Source organism: Heloderma suspectum, chromosome 9, assembly GCF_057233095.1.
Source record: "Heloderma suspectum isolate Gila_16-S chromosome 9, 16-S_ref, whole genome shotgun sequence".
Classification (NCBI taxonomy): Eukaryota; Metazoa; Chordata; class Lepidosauria; order Squamata; family Helodermatidae; genus Heloderma; species Heloderma suspectum.
In genome coordinates, this window is record NC_139466.1 from 5281985 (window position 1) to 5305460 (window position 23476).

Sequence of the window (23476 nt, forward strand, 5' to 3'; positions counted from 1 at the left end):
ATCCCCCATCTGGTAACTGTGCATTTGGTTTCTTTTTCCTAGGTGCAGAACTTGGCATTTGTCCCTATTAAATGTCATTCTGTTGTTTTCTGCCCAGCGCTCCAGTCTATCCAGATCACTTTGAATTTTGTTTCTGTCTTCCAAAGTATTAGCTATCCTGTCTAATTTTGTGTCATCTGCAAATTTGATCACCATTCCCTGCACCTCCTCCTCCAAGTCATTCATAAAAATATTGAAGAGCACTGGGCCCAGGACTGAGCCCTGCGGTACCCGACTCGTTACCTCTGCCCAGTTTGAGAAGGTCCCATTGATAAGCACTCTTTGAGTCCGATTCTGTAGCCAACTGTGGATCCACCGGATCATTGTTTCATCTAGCCCACTTTGAGCTAGTTTGCTCATCAGGATATATCATGGGGCACTTTGTCGAAAGCTTTGCTGAAGTCGAGGTATATGATGTCTATAGCATTCCCACGGTCTACAAGGGAGGTTACTTGATCAAAAAGTGAGATCAGATTTGTCTGGCAGGACTTGTTTTTGACAATTCCATGTTGGCTTCGAGTAATCACGGCATTGTTGTCAAGGTGCTTCCAGATGGATTGCTTTATGATCTGCTCCAGAATTTTCCCAGGGACTGATGTTAGACTGACTGGGCTGTAGTTCCCAGGTTCCTCCTTTTTACCCTTTTTGAAGATAGGGACAATGTTAGCCCTCCTCCAGTCATCTGGCACTTCCCCCATCCTCCATGATTTCTCAAAGATAATTGACAGCGGTTCTGAGAGTTCTTCTGCCAGTTCCTTTATGACTCTAGGATGCAGTTCATCTGGCCCTGGAGATTTGAACTCATTCAAAGTAATGAGGTGTTCCTTGACCATATGCCTGTCGATCTCAAGCTGCAATCCTGCCCCTTCAGCCTGTACTACTTCGCCTTTGCCAGGGGGGTCATAGACCCTCTTTTGGGAGAAGACTGAGCCAAAGTAGGAATTGAGCACCTCTGCCTTTTCTTTGTCATCTGTTATCATTTTTCCATCCTTATTTAATAGCTGAACCACCATTTCTTTCCTCTGCCTTTTACTATGCACGTAGCTGAAGAAAGCCTTTTTGTTGTTTTTAACATCCCTTGCTAACCTCAGCTCATTCTCAGCTTTAGCCTTCCTGACGCCATCCCTGCAATTCTGTGCTATCTGCCTGTACCCTTCCTTTGTTACTTGGCCTTTGTTACTTTCCACTTCCTATATGTGTCCTTTTTTGTTTTCAGGTCATCCCTAAGCTTTTTGTGAAGCCACATTGGCTTCTTCTGTTGTCTTCCACCTTTTCTTCTTGTTGGAATTGCTTGTGATTGTGCCTTGAGAATTTCCTTTTTTAAAAGCTCCCACCCATCTTGGACTCCTTTTCTTGCTAGCATTGCTTGCCATGGGACCTTACTGATCATTGTTCTGAGTTTATGAAAATCAGCTTTCCTAAAATCCAGGGTACGCGTTTGACTACACTCGGCTTTTGCTTCCCTTAGAACCAAGATCTCAAGTACAACATGGTCGCTTTCCCCCAGAGTTTCTGTAACTGCTACTTTATCCACTAAGTCATCTCTGTTGGTTAGGATCAAGTCAAGGATAGCCGATCCTCTAGTTCCTTCCTCTACTTTCTGTAGGAGGAAGTGATCCGCCATACAAGTCAGGAATTTCCTGGAGGGGCCATGTTTTGCAGAATTTGTCTCCCAACAAATATCGGGGAAATTGAAGTCCCCCATTACTACTACATCATGCTTCCTTAAAACATTGGCTATTTGCTTTTCAAAAGTTTCATCCTTGTCTTCTCCTTGATTGGGTGGCCGGTAGTAGACTCCGACCACCAGGTTCCTTTTATTGTTTGCTCCATTTATTTCAACCCAGATGCTCTCGATGGGGCTACCAAGCTCCTCCTCCTGTATTTCTGTGCAGAGATATGTATTTTTCACATACAGTGCAACCCCGCCTCCCTTTCTGTTCCTCCTGTTCTTTTTGAACAAGTTATATCCTTCAATTGCTGTATTCCAGTCATGAGAGTCATCCCATCAAGTCTCAGTTATACCTATCAAGTCATAATTTCCCTCTTGTATTAAGAGTTCAAGTTCGTTCTGTTTGTTTCCCATACTCTGGGCATTAGTATACAGACATCGAAGACCATGTGCTTCATAGTCTGGCTTTCTTCCTACATGTGTCTGAAGACTATTATTGGGTGCTATCAGAGCTGTTCTCTCCATTGCAGTGCATGTGCCTATGTCCATCGTTACCCCCAACATTACATCTCCCTTCCCCGTAGGATTCAGTTTAAAGCCCTCCTGATGTTCTTCATGCTGTGGCCAAACACATTCTTCCCATCCTTTGTGAGGTGAAACCCATCCCTAGCCAACAGCCCATCTTCCAGGAAGTATAGCCCGTGGTCCCAGAATCCAAATCTCTCTCGTCGGCACCACCTTCGTAGCCAGTCATTCACCCGGAGTATTTTTCGTTCCCTTTCTATCCCTCTTCTAACTACTGGAAGGATGGATGAGAAAACTATCTGGGCCCCAAAGTTCTTGAGTTTCCTTCCCAAAGCTTCAAAGTCTGACGTGATCTCTTCGTAGCTCCGCTTGGCGGTATCATTTGTTCCCACATGGATGAGAAGAAAGGGATACCTGTCAGTGGGCTTTATGAGTGCAGGCAACCTTTCAGTCACATCTCTAATCTGTCCTCCCGGGAGACAACATACCTGGCGAGTCCATGGGTCTTCGCGACATACTTGGGTCTCGATCCCACGCAGCAAGGAGTCTCCCACTACTACCACTCTTCTCTTCTTCTTCTTGTAGGCCTGGGTTTCATCGCCTCTGTTTGACTGACCTTCAGCCTCTTGCTCACTCTCATGCAGGTTCCCCTGTGATTCTTCCTCTGCAGGCTGTCCTCCAGTCTCATCCGCAAGTACCTGGAATCGGTTCCACAGCTCCACTGCTTCCACTGGTGCAGAGTGGCGTCCAGTTCTTCTTCTCCTAACTGTCACCCTTTTCCAAGGAGTATCCTCTACTCCATTTTTCCTCACCTCAGCATTTCCCACTACCTCATCAAGCTTCTGGTCTGCCCTTTGCTGCTGTAGTTCCCCCGTTCTGTCCAAGAACTCTTCATGTTCTCTTATTCCCCGGAAGGTCGACAGTCGCCGCTCCAGTCCACTTACTTTTTCCTCCAGCAGCGTGATCAACTTGCACTTGTTGCAGGTGTAGGCCATGTTGTTCTCAGGCAAGAAAACAAACATTGCACACACCTTGCAGGTCACCACCACTGGAGAGTCTTGTCCTTCCATAGCCTCTTTTCCCTTTTTGTGTCTAGCTTTGTGATTGTTCTAGACTAGCCTGTGCCTGCTCCTCTACTCAGTAGAGGTTAAAAGCAGAGTCCCACTGGTGTGAAAGTGTGTGTTACAAGACAAATAAATGGAAAAAAGTTAGTTAAAATAAAAAATAAAAATAATTAAAAAAAAAAAGTTAGGGGCCTCCCCCTTGACCTCCCGTGCCAAACTCCCCTGGCCAACTCCTGTTTGCTCCCCCTGTTTGCTCCCCCTGTTCGCTCGCTCTCTGGGACCTTGCTTGCTTCTGTAGTCCCTGGACCAGCTGGAGCAGCTTGCTCTGCTCTGCTCAGCTGGGAGGCGGGAAACACTGTGGAGGCGGGAAACACTGTGTTTGTCTGTGTTCTTCTTCAAGTGTGGTGCCCAGAACTGGACACAGTACTCAAGATGAGGCCTAACCAGTGCTAAGTAGAGGGGAACTAGTACTTCACGTGATTTGGGAGCGATACTGCAGCCCAAAATAGCACTTGCCTTTTTTGCAGCCACATCACATTGTTGGCTCAGCTTGTGATTTAATTTGTTGAACCAGGAACATTACATCTGAACTTGAAGAGTACAAGGCAGCTTCATATGTGTCAAGGGCTCCTTGGAGGCCTCTCTCAGTCTAATCCAGTAGCCAAGTCCAGACACAGACAAAGGGATTCTTTTCAAAGCTTTATTCCTCTTTTACAACTTAACAACTCTACTGTTAGCAACTAGATATGAGCAGCAGAGTACCTATGGCCTACGTTGGAACAGTTGTCCCCCGTTTGAAAGGGAATTACTGGCAGACCCCTGAACTTAAGGACTAGGGAGAGTCCCTCCCCTTTTCCCTTGGATCCTCTGGGCGCAACCGTTGTTTGCGCGCCAACCGGACACTATGCCTCCTTTCTGCGCCCTCCATTTGGCGCCGCTCTCTGCGTCGGTGTTGCGCGTCCATCAAGTCTGCTTCCCGCGCTCTGTCACTCCCAGGACTGCTATCTAAGCTAGGAATGCTGGTGGGAGGAATCTCCATCAGCTGTTGGCCCTAGGAAAGAGGAGCGCTCTCCTCTCCCAGGAGCGACTCCTCTTCCTCAGAATCAGAACTACTCTGGGATTCTATGGGCTCAGTGTCCACCCTGACAATATGTTCAAAAAACTGTCTCATAGTGAGCTGATGCCATCAAGTGCCCAATTTAAACAGGCAAAAACATTTTTAAGTGTTTGTGTGTTGCAACAGACCCCATAAAAGAACATAAGAAGAGCCCTGCTGGATCAGACCAAGTGTCCATCTCAGCCAGCAATCTGTTCACACAGTGGCCAACCAGTTGCCCATGGGAAGCCCACAAGCAGGACATGAGTGCAACAGCACCCTCCTACCCATGTTCCCCAGCAACTGATGTACATAGGCAGACTGCCTCTGATGCTGGAGGTACCACAGTATGTAGCCAGACTGGTTATTTAACAACATCAAGGCCCAAAGCCAAGTCAATTCAGACTGAGGGAAAGTGAACTTCTATAGCAGAGATGGGGAACATGGGAAAATGATCCTCTATAGCAGGAATGGAGGCGCCCCAGCCAGCATAGCCAATGTGAGGGAAGATGGAAGGTGCAGCCCGACACCATCTGGAGGGACACATGCCCCCACCCGCCTTCAAATGCCTTCTAGCTAATTTTGCACAAGCCAGATCTACAGTTGAACATTATGACATTACAAAACTCCTGTTCAGTCATTTCCCCTCTTGTGTGGTTAGCCCTGGGGAGCGGGGTGAGAAGCAAGGCTGTACCCACTGGTCGCAACCACTCGTCCTCAGTTCCTCCTGCCCATCATGCATTGGGGCATGTCTGCAGAGGGGAAGCCTGCCAAATATGCACAGGCTGTGTCCCTCCCCCCCAATCATGGAGGACACCAGATCAAAGGGAGAGCCTGCACGCATTCAATTTGTTTTCCCCCTGCAGACGTGGCCCTAATGCATGGACAGCCAAGGAAGCAGGGAATGGGCCAGAAAGCACGGCCCTGGGAAAGGACTGAATAGGGCTAAAGACGCACATCTTCAGCCATCTTCTCATCTTCCTACCTTGCACAGATCTGCGTGAGAGCCAATGTGGTCTACAACACAGATAGGGAATCTCAGCCCCATGGGCCAAATCCAGCCCTTTGGCGTTCGCCACAAGGCCACGCCTCCTTACCTTGGCCTCACCCCCTTTCGCCCAATCACCAATCATTTGTGGTTTCCCAGCGTTTTTGCAATTTTTTTCTCCCATTCTAAAAGGTTGCAATGCCTCTCCTAAGGCTTAGTTACTGGCAAGTGCTCTAAGCTAAAAAATGCTGGTATTTTGGCCATGCCCCTTTGCCTTTAGCCCCACCCCCTTACGCCGGCCCACTACTGGAATGCAGCACCTGAGAACTTCTCCAGAACTGAATGCAGCCCTCAAGCTCAAAGAGGTCCCCACCCTTGGTATACAATGACACACAGAGACCAATGAGACCCAGGTTCAAATCCCTGCTCAGCTGTACAACTTGTTGGGTGACCTTGGGCCGCTCACCATCTCTCAGCCTAATCTACCACACAGGGTTGTTGTACGAATAAAATTGCGGGGGGCGGGGGAGTTAACTAGGTATGCTGTCCCTGAGGTCAAAGGCAAAAGAAGTGATGAGTAACTTCTGGAACAGCCATAAGAACATAAAAACATAAGAAGGGTCTGCTGGATCAGACGCAGGGTCCATCTAGTCCAGCATTCTGTTCACATGGTGGCCAACCAGCTGTCAACCAGGAACCCACAAGCAGGGCATGAGCGCAACAGCACCCTCCCGCCCATGATCCCCAGCAACTAGTGTACATAGGCTCACTGCCTCTGGTACTGGAGGTAGCACACAGCCATCAAGACTAGTAGCCCCTGACAGTCTTCTCCTCCAGGAATTTGTCCAACCCCCCTTTTAAAGCCATCCAAATTGGTGGCCATCACTACATCCTGTGGTAGCGAGTTCCATGGTTTAACTATGCGCTGTGTGAAGGAGGCCTTCCCAGACTTGCTCAGTACGGCCATTAGTACGTTTACAGGGTCAAAACAGGTTCAACCCGTTCAAGAGACTACTCCTTGGACTACAGTGGTGTGAACCATTCTGAACAACATACGTTTGTGAGCAGGAATTTGAACCCAAAGAGTTTATTAGTGGGTAGAAAAGCAGTTAAGGAGATGAATAATGGCGCTCATACGGAGCAGGGAGTTAAGTTCATTTGGCTCCAATCAACACAGATCATTCTGAAACCCAGCTGGCAGCCCCATGTGAGATTCTCCTGCTGCAGCCTACCGCAAAGGCAGCTTTTATTGCTATCCATTCATTTATTTCATTTCAATTTATTTGTCGGGAGATGTGAAGCTATTTCACTCCGGGAAGTGGAAAAAGAAAAGGAGATACAAGTGACTGCTACCCATTCCGGCGAATCTTTTACTTGAAAGGAGAATACGTAATGCCAAGTCTTGAGCATAAAGCCTTCCATGTGTAGAAGCACATACATATATCCAAATATATGTTCACTGTGAGCCCATTATTTCGGTGCGCTAAGGAGGGGGCGCTTTTCAGTTTCATTCTCCGCAGAATTGCTAGCAGAACAATGTTTTAAGGTAGTCGCCTTTTGGGACTAACTGCTCTCAGTAGTGAAGTCAGTGCAGCTATCGTGAAGGATGCCCCAAGCATGACCCACAAACAGCACCGGGGGTGGGAATTGCAGCCTAAAGAGGGAGACCTCTGTGCAACACCCCATCAGCAGGCAAAGATCTATGGATTGGTTGCTAACCTTTTGCTGGCTGAGTGCCTGTGTTATGACCAACAGTTGTAACAGGCTGAAATTCAGCAGGCCACGCTTTCTTATCACTGCAGACCCAGGCAGGAATGGGTCCAGCTGCTCCATTCCTTGCTGCCTATCATGCAGCTGTTAAAATGCACAGGAGCTCTGCTAGGAAAAAAGGGTGGAATCTTAACATTCAGGACACCTTTCAATATTTTCTTTGTTTTAATCACTTGTGGGTGGCAAGAGACTGTTGCAGTCCTGAAGAGGAAACCCTGGCATCCCTACCCCGGACTAAGTCCCATGGAACTCAACAGGATTTACTTTTAAGTAGACATGCACAGGACAGTGTTTTAACTCGGGATGTGTGGATTTTGTTTAATCCATTCCACGTGTTTTTGCAGATTGTCAGGTGTCTTTCATTCCATTGTCCGCTCAGTGACAGAATCAGATTCTTTTTCCTTTCAGAAAATTATGCAAAAATGCTTTTTTCTCTCTCTCCTTTTTATTATCATCATCATCATTATGGGATGATTATTATTATTACTAGCCCTTGTTGGCTAAACCTTTAATGTTTATTAATACGTGTTAACTGAATGGTAATTTATGGCCAATGGAAATGGACTGTTTGCTTCTATTCCTGTGCTATAAGACTGTTTGGATATTTGGTTTGTTCTTATTGAAGTTTAATATAATTATTTTTTTTCCTTTTGTCTTTTTTTTCTTTTCCTTCTTTTGCTATCCTCCCTTTTTTCTTTTTCTTAGAATATTGTAATGTTGGAAACTGAAGACTCTGATTATATTGTTGGTAGTGTTTATTTCATTTATAAAAATAAAATAAAAATAGATTTTTAAAAAAGAAAAGTATGCAAAAAGTCAGTTGCAATTTTACATAACTTTCGCTGGCGTGCAATATTTTGCGTACTTTCCTTAGTGTTACACAGCAGAGACTGAAGAGAAATCTTCAGAAGAAAATGGCATATAAATTCAGAAGAAAATGACATATAAATTAATCTGTTTTCCAGTAACTTCCATACTTTCATACGACTAAATTCCCATAAGTATCCAAAGAGTAAAAAAACAGTCTGCAAGTCCGCAAAATCGACGTGACCCGGAAGACGCCTGTCCACTGTGGGAACCACAGGTTGAATTCGTAGCAGTCACAAGTCATTTGAATCCATTTCAGAGTTCTCTGACATCCCTAGCTGTAACACATCTTTAGATGTGCCCAATTTAAACAGGCAAAACATGTTAAAAGTATTTTGAAATTTAAGTATTACCAAAAGATGAGGGTAGGAGGCATCATCTCAAAAGAGGCATTCCCCTTTCTCTCACATGCTGGAGATAATGCCTCTTCTAGGATTATGTGTGTTGCAGCAGATCCTAACATATGAACACAAGAAGAGCCCGCTGGATCAGACCCAGGGTCCATCTAGTCCAGCATTCCGTTCACACAGTGGCCAACCAGCTGCCCACAGGAAACCCACAAGCAGGACATGAATGCAACAGCACCCTCCTGCCCATGTTCCCCAGCAAGAGGTGTACATGGGCATACTGCCTCTGATACTGTTGGCACCATGGAACCATCAGGACTAGTAGCCATGGATAGCCTTCTCGTCCAGGAATTTGTCCAATCCGCTTTTAAAGCCATCCAAATTGGGGGCCATCGCTACATCTTGTGGAAGTGAATTCTATAGTTTAACTATCTTAAAGAGCCCTTCCCTCTTACATGGGAGAGAATGCCTCTTCAATGGATATTCAATGTATCATTTAATATCAACGTAGGTTTCCTTCTTTTCATATGAAAAGGTATGCAAATTTAATTGATTGGTAGTCATACAATTAATAAACTCAGATGTCTTTAATGGCAGAAAATAGAACTAGGACGATTTAAAGGTGTGTCAACCCCTTCCCTCTACTCTACTCCCCAACCCCAACCCCTCCCTCAACTCTACTCCAGGGGTAGGTGATCTGGTACTCTCCATAATCCCTGACCATTGGCCATGCTGGCTGGGACTGATAGAAGTTGTAGTCCAGAACATCTGAAAGGCACCAGGTGGCCTACCCCAGCTCTGTTCCCTTACTGTTGCTGGAGGGACCTTTTCTTCCCCATAGATGATTGCACTGTGAGAAACAAATGAAACGCCGCACACCTTTTCATAAGTGTCTTAATCAAGAGTCTCCTCTGGTTATCCATTTGAATCTTTGTTTACCTTTAATGTACCAGTAAATTGTTCACGAGTTATTAATCCCAGAACAGAAAAGTCATTTGCTTAAGATCACCTGCCTTTCTTCCCCCTCCTGTCAGCTAATGCCTTGCAATTAGAGAGCTGTTGTAAGGCAGAAATTCTTCATCGCGCTTTATGACTTCATTTTGTCTAAACTGCAAGTTACGTTGTCTCTAGTGCCCGTAAGAATATAAGAGTGGCCACACCGGATTAGGGCAAAGGCCATTCCAGCCTAACGCTCTGCTCTCACAGTGGCCAGTGTATGGGGAGCTCACAGCAGGCCATGGCGCAATTGCCCCCTCCTACCAACATCATCACCCCAAAGACCCACACCACCTTGCTGCATCTCTCCAAAGTAATATATCTACACTGCTCTTGGGCTCCCATACCACCACCACCACCAGCCCCCCGCACCATTAATAAAGGGTGGAAGAGGCACCAGCAGCCCCAGAGATTACCTCAAGAACTAGTCAAATTTACTTATTTATGCATTACTCCATTTATATCCTGCCTTTTTTCCACTTTCAAGGAACCCAATACAGCCTACATGGTTCTCCTCCCACAGGAACACAGGAAGCTGCCTTGCGCCAACTCAGACCATTGGTCCATCTTAGCCCAGCATTGTCAACTCCAACCGGCAGCGGTTCTCCAAGGTTTCAGGCCCTACCTGGAGATGCCAAAGATCGAACCAGGGCTCTGAGCTATGACCTTTCCCCTAAAAATAAAGTAAGATTCCTGTCCTCGTGGTTTTGATTAAAGGGCCATTTTATCTTCACAACAACCCTGTGAGGGTGAAACAAGGAGCTGTAGCACCTCATGTTAGAGCACCTGCTTTGCATGCAGAAGGTCCCAGGTTTGCTGTGAAGAACAATATTGTTCAGGAACCTGGAATGTCAGATCAATGAATCAAGGTAAGCTGGAGGTGGTCAAACATGAGGTGGCAAGATTGAACGTCGACATCTTGGGAATCAGCGAACTAAAATGGACAGGCATGGGCGAATTTAATTCAGGTGACCATCATATCTACTACTGTGGGCAAGAATCCCTTAGAAGAAATGGAGTGGCACTCATAGTCAACAAAAGGGTGGGAAAAGCAGTACTGGGGTACAATCTCAAAAACGGTAGAATGATCTCAGTACGAATCCAAGGCAAACCGTTCAACATCACAGTAATTCAAGTCTATGCCCCAACCACTGATGCTGAAGAAGCTGAGGTTGATCGGTTCTATGAAGACCTACAACACCTTCTAGAACTCACACCAAAAAAAGATGTCCTCTTCATCATAGGGGATTGGAATGCTAAAGTAGGAAGTCAAGAAATCACCAGGATAACGGGCAAGCATGGCCTTGGTGTACCAAAAGAAGCAGGACAAAGGCTAATAAAGTTTTGCCAAGAGAACACGCTGATCATAGCAAACACTCTTTTCCAACAGCACAAGAGGCAACTCTACACATGCACATCACCAGATGGTCAATATCGAAATCAGATTGATTATGTCCTTTGCAGCCAAAGATGGAGAAGCTCTATACAGTCAGTAAAAACAAGACCTGGAGCTGGCTGTGGCTCAGATCATGAGCTGCTTCTTGCAAAATTTCAGCTTAAATTGAAGAACGTAGGGAAAACCACTAAACCATTCAGGTATGACCTAAATCATATCCCTGATGAATATACAGTGGAGGTGAGGAATAGATTTCAGGGATTAGACCTGATAGACAGAGTGCCTGAGGAACTATGGACGGAGGTCTGTAACATTGTTCAGGAGGCAGCAACTCAATCCATCCCAAAGCAAAAGAAATGCAAGAAAGCCAAGTGGCTGTCTGATGAGGCTTTACAAGTAGCTGTGGAAAGAAGGGAAGCGAAAAGCAAGGGAGAAAGGGGAAGATATATCCAACTGTATGCAGAGTTCCAGAGAATAGCAAGGAGAGACAAGAAGGCCTTCTTAAATGAACAATGCAAAGAAATCGAGGAAAACAACAGAATGGGAAAGGCTAGAGATCTCTTCAAGAAAATCGGAGATCTCAAGGGAACGTTTTGTGCAAAGACGGGCATGATAAAGGACAAAGAAGGCAGGGACCTAACAGAAGCAGATGAGATTAAGAAGAGGTGGAAAGAATACACAGAAGAACTATACAGGAAAGATCTTCATGTCCCCGATAACCATGATAGTGTGGTCACTGAACTTGAGCCGGACATCCTCGAGAGTGAAGTCAAGTGGGCCTTGGGAAGCATTACTAACAACAAAGCTGGCGGAGATGACAGTCTTCCAGCTGAGCTATTTAAAATCCTAAAAGATGATGCTGTTAAAGTGCTGCACTCAATATGCCAACAAATTTGGGACACTCAACAGTGGCCACAAGACTGGAAAAGGTCAGTTTACATTCCAATTCCAAAGAAGGGCAACGCCAAAGAGTGTTCAAACTACCGCACAATTGCGCTCATTTCACATGCCAGCAAGGTGATGCTCAAAATCCTACAAGCTAGGCTTCAGCAGCTGGGTTTCGAAGAGGCAGAAGAACTAGAGATCAAATCGCCAACATTCGCTGGATCACATCACTCCAGTGCTGAAGAAGTTACACTGGTTACCAGTTGTTTTCTGGGCCAAATTCAAGGTGATGGTTTTGACCTTTAAAACCCTATATGCTTCTGGCACAGCCTATCTTAAGGAGCGCCTCCAGCAACACCAGACAGACCGCTTAACAAGATCAGCCTCGGATGGCATCAGCCAGGACAGCTAGACTGGTGGGGACGAGGGAGAGGGCCTTTTCTGTGGTGGCCCCCACTCTGTGGTGGCCCCCACTCTGTGGAACTCCCTCCCTAAGGAACTCCGTCATGCCCCCTCTTTAATGAGGTTCCGCCGTGCATTAAAAACGTGGGTGTTCAGGCAGGCAATTGGGGTGGGTTAGGGTATTTTAGAAAATGTTTTTATTGTAGAATTTTATTGTTTTAAACTGTTTTGTTATATGTTGTACATCGCCCAGAGTGGCTGGATGACCAGCCAGATGGGCGATTAATAAATTTAATAAATAAATCATGGGGAAAGCAAGAGAATTCCAGAAAAATGTCTATTTCTGCTTCATTGACTACGCTAAAGCCTTTGATTGTGTGGATCACAACAAACTCTGGCAAATTCTGAAAGAGATGGGAGTACCAGACCACCTTACCTGTCTCCTGAGAAACCTGTACGAGGGCCAAGAAGCAACAGTAAGAACCAGACATGGAACAACCGATTGGTTCAAAATTGGGAAAGGAGTACAACAAGGCTGCATATTGTCGCCCTGCTTATTTAACTTATATGCAGAGTACATCATTTATTTTATTTTATTTATTATTGCATTTATATCCCGCCTTTATTCCTCTTGCAAGGAACCCAAGGCGGCTTACATTATCATCCTCCTCTCCATTTTATCCTCACAACAACAACCCTGTGAGGTAGGTTGGGCTGAGAGTGTGTGACTGGCCCAAAGTCACCCAGTGAGCTTCCATGGCCGAGTGGGGACTAGAACCCGGATCTCCCGACTCCCAGCCCAACACTCTTGCCACTACACTACACTACACATCATGAGAAATGCCGGGTTGGATGAATCACAGGTCAGAATTAAGATTGCCAGGAGAATTATCAACAACCTCAAGATACGCAGACGATACCACCCTAATGGCAGAAAACGAAGAGGATCTAAAGAGCCTCTTGTTGAGGGTGAAAGAGGAGAGTGCAAAAGCTGGTTTGAAACTCAACATTACAAAAACTAAGATCATGGCATCTGGCCCCATCACTTCCTGGCATATAGAAGGGGAAGAAATGGAAGCTGTGACAGATTTTATTTTCTTGGGCTCCAAAATCACCGCAGACGGTGACTGTAGCCATGACATTAAAAGATGCTTGCTCCTTGGGAGGAAAGCTATGGCAAACCTAGACAGCATAGTAAGAAGCAGAGACATCACCTTGCCGACAAAGGTCCGTCTAATCAAAGCTATGGTTTTCCCAGTAGTAATGTATGGCTGTGAGAGCTGGACTATAAGGAAGGCTGAGCGCCGAAGAATTGATGCTTTCGAACTGTGGTGTTGGAGAAGACTCTTATGAGTCCCCTGGACTGCAAGGAGGTCAAATCAGTCCATCCTAAAGGAAATCAACCCTGAGTGCTCATTGGAAGGACAGATACTGAAGCTGAAGCTCAAATATTTTAGCCACCTAATGCAAAGAGAAAACTCACTGGAAAAGACCCTGAAGCTAGGAAAGATTGAAGGTAAAAGGAGAAGGGGACAGCAGAGGATGAGATGGCTAGATAGCATCACCGATGCAATGAATATGAACCTGAGCACACTCCGGGAGAGCGCGGAGGACAGGAGGGCCTGGCGTGCTATGGTCCATGGGGTCATGAAGAGTCGGACACGACTTAACGACTGAACAACAAAAACATCTCCAGGAAGGGCTGGAAAAACTCCTGCTTGAAGCCCCGGAGAGCCGCTGCTGCCAGTCAGTGTCAACAATACTGGGCTAGATGGACCCAGGGTCTGACTCAATATAAGGCAGCTTCTTATGTATTTCATGTAGATTGACCATAAATAGGGGAACTCACCGTTGCTGCCAGCTTCCCCGAGTTCTTCTGCATGTGGACGATGGCGTCCCGTATCAAGGAGAAGAGATTGAGAAGCACATGCTCCATGTCATAGATGCCCCGCATGCCTTTCGTCAGCCCTTCCAGAGAACGTAGGTATTCCCTCCAGTAGCTATCAATCTCAACCACGCTGGCCAGACAACCCTGCAGGACAACACCACAGAACCCAGCACATGGTTTGGCCATCATGAGGTCTTGGCAATGCGAGCAGTACCACATTTTCAACAGCGCCCGCCCACAGTCCTTGCTGAACTTCAAGTGGTCGGTGGTGTTGACCACCTCAATGCCAAGGTTGAGTGCCTGCAGGAAGACGCGTGTCACCTGCAGAGACTTGGACACCTGCGTCATCATGACCTTGGGGAAGCTGCCAAACACTTTCAAGTCTCGCCTGGCGAGCCGGAGGCACTCAGCCGTTTCTGCTGAAGGATCGGAGAAGCCCGGGTCAACCAGCTGAGGGTAGACCAAAGGGAACAGGCTGTCAAAGAATTCGTTGATCATGTCATTGACATTGATGTCCGAGCCCAAGATGTACAGAGAGATGTCGGTAAAAAACTCGCCCACAAATCGAAAAGCCCTGGCCGCTACATCATGGTGGTAATTCCTGAACATGGAGTTGGTGTAGTTTCTTGCATGCCGCACTACAATTTCAAAGGCTTCTGAAAAACAAAAATGGAATGGAGTAGGGGGTCAATAAACTCAGTTTAGAGAAAAGGTGAGGTATACATTAAATCAATTACATTTATTTAAAGAAATTCATAAATCAATCAATTAAAAGCATTTGAGCTAACAGCAGTGATGTGATGTGACTTTCAAGGCCAATTGGGGCCCCTCATCCAGACTGGTCCTGAAGCAGAGCCTCCCTATAACCTCACTTCAGTTCAGCCTGCCCCAATCTGGTGCGCTCTTGATGTTCTGGGTTACAACTCTCATATTCCCTGAGCATTGGCCAAGCTAGTTGGGACTGATGGGATTTTGAGTCCAAAACATCTGGAGGGAAGTCTGCACTGGTTGCTGGTGCCCCATCACCACATCCCACTACCACCCTGGGAAGGATCCAGTCATCACTGGGCTCCATTAATTGAAGTACAGCTTCCACATCCCATGAAGTACTAGTTACCCTCTACTTAGAACTGGTTAGGTCTCATCTGGAGTACTGCATCACAGTACTCGATCACAAGCTGAATATGAGCCAACAATGTGATGTGGCTGCAAAAAAGGCAAATGCCATTTTGGGCTGCATTCACAGAAGCATAGCTTCCAAATCCCAGGAAGTACTAGTTCCCCTCTACTCAGCAGTGGTTAGGCCTCATCTGGAGTACTGTGTCTAGTTCTGGGCACCACACTTTAAGAAGGATGCAGACAAACTGGAGAGGGTTCAGAGGAGGGCAACGAGGATGATCAGGGGACTGGAAATAAAGCCCTATGAGGAGAGACTGAAAGAACTAGGCAAGTTTAGCCTTGAGAAGAGAAGACTGAGGGGAGAGATGATAGTGCTCTTCAATTACTTGAAAGTTTGTCCCAGAGAGGAATGCCAGGATCTCTTCTTGATCATCCCAGAGTACAGGACACAGAATAATGGACTTATGTTACAAGAAGCCAGATTCCGGCTGAACATCAGGAAAAACTTCCTGACTGTTAGAGCAATACGACAATGGAACCAATTACCTAGGGGGGTGGTGGGCTCTCCCACACTGGAGGCGTTCAAGAGGAAGGTGGACAGCCACCTGTCAGGGATGCTCTGACTTGGATTCCTGCATTAAGCAGGGGGTTGGACTCGATGGACTTGTGGGCCCCTTCCAACCCCACTGTTCTGTGGTTCTATGTGCGGCAGCTGGTGCTATCGATGTCACATTAGAGGAGACCAGTGCTTGCACAAGGTCAATAGCGCTTACTAGCATGACAGGTTTCCTGGGAAATCCATTGCCCTAGCAATTGCTATTGACCTTGTGCAAGAGCAATGGTTTCTGCTAGTGCACTGTCCATAGCATTAGCAGCCACACAACGCTGGATCCTACCCCATGTCCACTTCCCTCTGTTTCAAGCCATATCAGACCTGCAGTTCCTGCTGACTCAGAGCTGGGTTGATTCAGAAGAACGGTGCTAGAGCACTTACATTCGCTCTATACTGTAACTCCATGCAAGCCACTGGGTGGAAAAGCCACACGCCCCGCGCTGCTTTTGTCCCCTAGCTGTGCAAGTCTGCATCCAGAGCCATGCATGACTTTCCCACTCTAGTAATAAAATCCCAACTCTTCCCCCATCGGCCAGCATGTAAATGAACATGTTGAAAGAGAAGAGGGACTTATGACAGACAGGTATTAAATTCTTTTTAATGCTAAACATCCACACCACTCGAGCTCCCATCCCCCCCGGGCACCATTAATAAAGTGATGAAAGAGACACAAGCAGGCCCAGAGGCCACAGGTCGCAAACTCTCTCTGGCATAACAGCTTTCAACTTCTGCAGCTCGGGAATGTGTGTGTGGGGGGGGATGCAGCGTGCATGAAAATACTTCCCATGAAATATTCATATATATAACATTTTAAAGCCATAATGCTTCATTTCTCCTCTGCCCCCCGACCCTGCGCCCAAAGCACATTTTGTATATGACTGGAGACTGAGTTACAGTAGCCTTTGCCACAGGGTTTCCACACACAGCCAGAGTTGCACATTTAAGTCACTTCAGAAGACGGAAAGGATACCGCCCCTAGTTCATGGCGCCTGCAACTTTACCGTAATGTGGTTTGCCATTAAATTTGAACAAATCACATGCTAAGAAGCAAGAGTTTATTGAGCATCAGGCACTTTAAGCCCCATGCCGTCTCTTGCATCAAGACAGCGGCCATGTTGGGGAGGAGAGAGACTCTGGCTGAGTTTGCACGACACGACAACCCCTCCCTCCCCCCGCAAAATAAGCTATGCAGTGTGAGTTGTTGTCAGAAGCCACCATGAGCCCAACAAACAATTGGGCTCACTGGGGGTTGTTTTGCCCCGCAGTCCTCTGGCACGTATCCCAGGGCACCTGGCGGCAGAACCCACCAAGCCCCCCTCCCCGCTCCATTTGTGACCCCAGTTGCTTTTGGAGCTTTAAAAAATCAAAAATAAAAAAATTGCGCCCTGATATTTACGCAAAATGGGCAGGATTTTTTTAAATTGTTTTTTCAGCCCCAGAAATGTGTGCAAATGTCTTTGTAATTTATTTATGATCAGTTTTTTGCAATTGTGGAGGTGCACAATTGAGGCTGTTAAACTATATATAGCCTTAACTTGTCTATTGCCTTGTATGTTTCAGCTGTCAAAGAGAACAAAGTGTACTACAAAACATACAAGGTAATTGACAAGATGGTGCTGCATATACACAGCCTTTCACAGCTGACAGGTCAGAGGAGGCAGTGGTGGCAGGGGACCAGATCAGCCCCTTAGCAAAGTTATCTTTAAGTTTTAAAGTGTGGGATTTACCCTTTTCCCCACCTTTCCATTCTACGCCTCCCCAGGTGATCTAGGGTCCACCCCATTTTCAGAGCTTCCATTTGCAGTAAAAGTTTTGTAGTTTTTTTTATTGCAAATCTCAAAATAATTTAAAAATAATTGAGAGAAAGAGAGACAGACAGATGGCGAAATCCCATGAGAAAGAGGGTGCTCTTACTTTGCTCAGGATTTGGGACCCTGGTGACAGGAGGGTCTCTGTCTGCTGCTTGAGAGGACCTAGTGGGTTTTTCTTTCCCATTTTTGCGGCAAGTTCGTTACCAACACGGTCCTTTATTGTAAGGTCTCTTAACGTGAACTGTTTAGCGAATTGTTTAATGTGAACATACGTATGTTATTATTGATGCTGGATATTGTTAACTGGCCCACTGGTCTGTCCTTTGTGTATTCCAATTTGGCTATGTTTTAAAGGAACTGTAATTGAGTTCATGTTGCATTGCAATGTGTTACAATTAAGGCGATCACATTTATTTTTGTGATCCGCTTTAAGCACAATGTATTGTGGGAAATGTACAAATAAGATGACAGCAGTTAGGTTGGTTGACTTGAGCTTGGAGCATGAAGACAAAAAACAGAGAGGTGACTCCAGCCAACGCGGCTCATTTGTCCTAGCCAGAGTAGAGGACAACTGAGAACAGGAGAACACTGATGTCCAAGAAGCTGCCCCACAACAGGTCAGACTATTATTTGTCCATCAAAGTAGTGAAGCAGGAACATGGGGCACTGTGCCTCCGGCACTCTTCACAGAAGCCGTGACGTCACCCGACGGACAATATTTGCCAGCTTTGTAAGCTTCCTTGGTGGGGGTGGGGGTGTCGGAGGACAGGCCTGGCTTGACACATGTCAGGAGCGCCTTGGTGGCCTCTCTCAGTAGATTCCAATAGCCAACTCAAGACACAGATGAAAGGATTTCTTTTCAAAGCTTTAATCCTTTTACAACTTAATGACTCTTTCAGATGCTAATCACCAGCGACTAAAGCAAGGAACAGCAGAGTGGCCTAAGCTTCAAGTAGGCAGCTGATCCCCAGTTGAAAGAGAGTCACTTGAAGACCCAGAACTTATGAGCTAGGGAGAGATCCTCCCTCTTTCCCTTGGGTCCATGGGAGGCGGCCGTTGCTTGCGCGCCAAACCGGCGCTACACCTCCTTTCCGCACCCTCCATCGCTCGTCGCTCCCTGTGTCTGCGTCAAGCATCTAAGAAGCCCCCCTTCTGCAGTCCCTCACTACCAGGGTCACTATCTACCTCTGGAATGCCAGCAGAAGGAGTCTCTGCCAGCTGCTGTGCCTGTGAGGGATGAGCTGACTCCTCTCCCACGGATTGCTGTTCTTCCTCAGAATCAGAACTGCTCTGGGGCTCTCTGGGCTCAGTTTCCACCCTGACAACACATGACCCCTTTGGCTGGGCCAGAATAGTGACCCAAGAGACAGTGACTGGCCCAAGCTTATTGGGAAACTTCATATCATGTGTTTATGTATTTATAGCATCCTTATCTTGCCCTTTAGTAAAGAAAAAAAAAAAAAGGCACCCAGGGTGGCTTACAAAGATACTTCTTAAGACGGTCCCTGCCCACAGGCTTACAATGTAAAAAAAATGACACAAAAGGGAACGGGATTAGGAGGGAGAAGGACAAAAGCAAATTCAGGCACTAGATTCATAGCTGATCAGGAAAGTGAAACCAGGACTCAGCAAAGCTCCTGCCAAAATAAATTTGTTAGGTCCTTCAGGCGCTACAAGATTCGTTGTTGCTTTTGCTGCCACAGAGAGACATGGCTACCGTTCTGGAAATACACACAGAATACACACAGAAATACACAAGTGTGGCCTCAGGGGCTGATGTGAGCAGCTCTGGCACTAGCCCCTCTAGCCCCAGATTGCCCTGCCGCCCTAGAGCCTTTAACTGGAGATGTCAAAGAACTGAAACAATACTAAATGGGTACGCCAAACTCATTCATACTCTTTGTAAGAATGGAACTCCATGGACATGGGACAAGACATTTGTATTGATCTGGGGTCCTGGCTCTGTCATTTTTCAGTCATCAATCACATTCTTTTGGTTATCAAGATGAAACAAGCCTCTTGTGCAAAAGATGACAGTTTATTGATAGAAAATGGATGCCGAATATACACATACAAAGAAAGTTCACACCTCCCCTCAGATGACAAAGCAGGAACCCTTGTCACAAGCTGATATGTCTGAGTCCCCAAGACGGAGAGGGAAGCTCCTCCTGGACCACAAGTTTCTCTAGACCAGTAGCATGAATCCTCCTCCTTACAGCGAGGCCAAAGGCAGGCCAGCAAGCTGGATCTTATAAGCTTCTCTGCTAGATGCCTCCTTCCAGCCCATGAGCAACGCCTCTCCCCCTCCTCTCTTATGCCAAAAGGCGTGCGCGCTCTCTCTCTCTCTCACTCACTCATGCACGCACACACACACACGAGAACGAGGTGTTTCTCTCTTACTCAAAAGGCTCTGGAAACATTAAGCCTGGGAATCTACTTGGCTTTCGGGTGGGGGAGACTCCCAACCTTTCTGTGAGACTCAAGGCAATTCACCCTTACCTCTTCCTTCAGGATGACTTAATTTAGCAGGCATAGATAGCTTCAAGGCAGCCTGTGAATTACGGGCTTGTGTTGAAGGCCTGCTTTCCTAACCATAGACTCCTGGTTCAGTTAAACTACACAGGTCTCTAAGCATTTAGGAACTCTGTGAAGTCCACATTTTCTGCTCACCAACCAACCCACTGCAACATTAGAGAATGCTTTTCTATGCGCCTTAGCGATCCCATCTTGGAGGCCCAGAGGGTAATCTTCAGAGGACATACGTGACTGATGATCTGCCCTAATCATCCATTCATTGGCTGGCCTACACTGACTGTCAACAGCCATCTTGGAATAGAACTAAACTTTTTAAAAACACACACACAATTCCTAGTAGAACTTTTCCCTTTAATTAATGGATGCAGCCTGAGATAATTTAGCGTCGTACATGACTGCAGCATAAAACTTTATGTAGCTTTTCTGATGTCTAATTAACATATATTGCTACAAAGAGCAGTGGGGGGGGGGGAGTCCTGATTAATTTTTTACCATTTCCTACATGAAAAAGAACTTGCTCTCATAATTGAATACAATGGCACAGTCCAAAACAGTGGAGCTGGAGCAGCAAGATAATTCTTTAAGAGCCTGCATAAACACGCTAACAAAAACTGAAATCTAATCAAAATCCAGACAGAACTACAGGCGGCGGCAATGAGCCAAGGGACATAAGCTTCACTGTACTCCCCATCTCAGCAGCCTTGAAAGAGTAAAGAACGTCATCAAGGAATTGGAGCAGAAAAAGCTCCATCATCTCATTTGGGCTCTGACACAGGGTCGGCTCAACCATGAGGCAGAGTGAGGCAGCCACCCCAGGCAACAGGAGCTGTCCTGAATCTCCCACCAATAAGCTTCATGGGATGACCCCATTAGGTGCTACTCTTATGAGAGAAGGAGAAAAATGTCTCCCTATCCACTTTCTCCACACCATGCATAAATTTGTGAACCTCTATCATGTCCCCCCTTACTTTCCTCGTCTCCCTTTACTTTCCTCTTCTCCAGGCTAAACTATCCCAGCTGTTCTAACCTTCCCTCATAGGGGAGATGCTCCAGCCCCTTGATCATTTGAGTTTCCCTTTTCTGCACTTTTTCCAACTCTACAATATCTTTTTTTAGGTGCGGTGACCAGAACTATAGGTAATATTCTAAGTGTGGTCGCGCCATAGTCAGTTTCAGTGGAGGGGTGGGGGGATTTTGTCCTCAGGCAGCAAAATGTCTTGGGCTGGCCCTGTTTTTAGAAAGAAAACAGAAGGAGGTTTGCATCCAAAGTAGATCACAAAGAAGAGAAACACATTCTCAGGATGCAAGATAGAATTTATTATAAGAAGCCCAACACATTTGACCCTTTTTTTCATATTTTAGGCCTTCTTTGGGGGGTAAAGAAAAAAGTCCGCAGAATTTTTTCAGCAAAAGATTGTCTCCTGTGTCAATCTACTGGCAACCCAGGGGTGGCAACTGAGGGCAAGGCCATCTTGGGGGTGGCACCGCACTTTGGAGTCCAGATGAGAGATTCCGATGGTGCCAGTCCATGTCATTCCAGCATTAGCAGGCCTTTAAATTTCCTTTTAACACAGGGAATTTTTTAATGATTGTTCCACGGCGTTTATTCAGTTTTTAGCCATTTTGTAACACTGCTTCTATTAATTTTATTATACATAATAAGCAGCCCAGGACAGTCTTAGCTGAATGGCATGGTATTATTATTATTATTTTTAAATGTAAAGCCATCTGTGTATCCTCACAGACACTTTGCGATGAAGATCATTTTTTTCTGTTTGGTTAAAGGAGCCTTCCCTTAAGGAACACATTCTGCATATGATCAGAGGAACTTTGGCAGTAGTTCACTTCCAAAACAAGGCACACTATGACCTGTAGGGCCATTAGACGGCGCCTTATACTGAGTCAGACCATTGGCCCATCTAGCCCAGTATTGTCAACACTGACTGGCAGCGGCTCTCCAGGGTTTCGGGCAAAATTCTTTCGTGCCCTTCCTGGAGATGCCGGGGATCGAACCTGGGACCTTCTGCACACAAAGCAGGTGGACTACGACTGAGTCACAGCCCCTTGTATATGGCCGGAATGTTAATAGCCCAAAGTTGCCAGCACTGCACTTGTGTCAAGAGGTGTACTATCAACACAGCACCTGGAAGACTTATGTTCAGCCCCAAATCTTTCAAACATGATAGATGTCTGTACTCTTGGGATGTTCCAACACCAAGAAAAGCTGTTTTGTTCACTGAGAGAGAGAATGCAGACTTTGATGGCAAAACAATTCCTTGGAAAAGTGAAGGACAGAGCAGCTTCTGAGGCAAGGGCCTCCAGGTTTGGCAAACTTTTGAAAATGCACTGAAATATTTGGTTTTCTGCACAGAAGGGGCAAATGATGCATAAGTGTAAATGGCCAATGCCTGCATTAAGAAGCCTGTTGCCCTTTCCTTAAATTCACTCCTCCCAAAATTATGCAGAATAGCCAACAAACATCAGCCCAAGTTCATGCCAAATCACATTGATACTGGGGGGCGGGGGAGGAAACGCTTCATGTTTTCCCTGTCCTCGAGGGTAGGAGAAAATAAATTACAGCAACTTCAGTCACCAGGCTAACAGTCCAGCTCCCTGAAAATACCCCAAAGGACTCCAGTTCTGTTCTAATTATTTCAAACCCACGCCTTGAAGAGAATGCCAAATTGGTCAGGAGCTGTTGCCATGTGTTCATTTTCTTACTCCAAATATTTACACTGTGTCCTCATTTCCCATCCTCTCTTAAATGCCCTTTCAAACTTCTTCAGTTTCTCCCAAACCAAAGATAAAAGATTCCATGACAAAATTATAGCCTTCTCCTGAGTGGCATTGGATTCACACTTTGCAGGGAGGCTTTAGAAGTCCTGAACCTATGCTTGGAGTTGGTGATGAACCAGATCCCGACTACAAACTGAAGCTTACGGCGGACAAGGCAGACGAGTTCCAGGTTAGGGGCAGGGATTCAAATTGTGTCGGCTGCAGTAGCACTCCCCTTGACAGCACAGCTTCGTAGTGTCTATTATTTTAAAATAGGGGTGTTCGGCCTCTTTCAGCTGGAGGGGGAAGACTCGATTTTGGAGAAGCTCTTAGGAGCTGCATTCCAGTGGTGGGTGGGAATGAAGGCAAAAGGAGTAGCAGGGCCAAAGATACCAGAAATACCAGCATATTTTAGCCTAAAGCAATTCTTGCTAGTAACTAAGAGAGCCAGCGTGGTGTAGTGGCAAGAGTGTTGGACTGGGAGGTGGGAGATCCGGGTTCTAGTCCCCACTCAGCCATAAAGCTCACTGGGTGACTCTGGGCCAGTCACAACCTCTCAGCCCAACCCACCTCACAAGGAGGGAGGGAGAGGTGGGGGGGTGACATCTGACATAGTAAACAAAACTAATAAAGAATAAAGTGCAAGGTATCGAAGGGTTGTTGTGAGGACAAAATGGAGAGCAGGAAC

The 23476-nt window shown here is 46.3% G+C and overlaps 1 protein-coding gene across 1 annotated transcript in view; it reads right to left on the minus strand.

The window, feature by feature from the left end:
- The window catches only part of GPC3 (glypican 3), a 263829-nt gene that overhangs the window by 98866 nt on the left and 141487 nt on the right, over nucleotides 1-23476 (minus strand). Inside the window, exon 3 of the mRNA XM_084813591.1 lies at nucleotides 13897-14591. Coding sequence (XP_084669717.1) covers nucleotides 13897-14591 — 695 coding nt within the window. The remainder of the gene's footprint in view (nucleotides 1-13896; nucleotides 14592-23476) is intronic.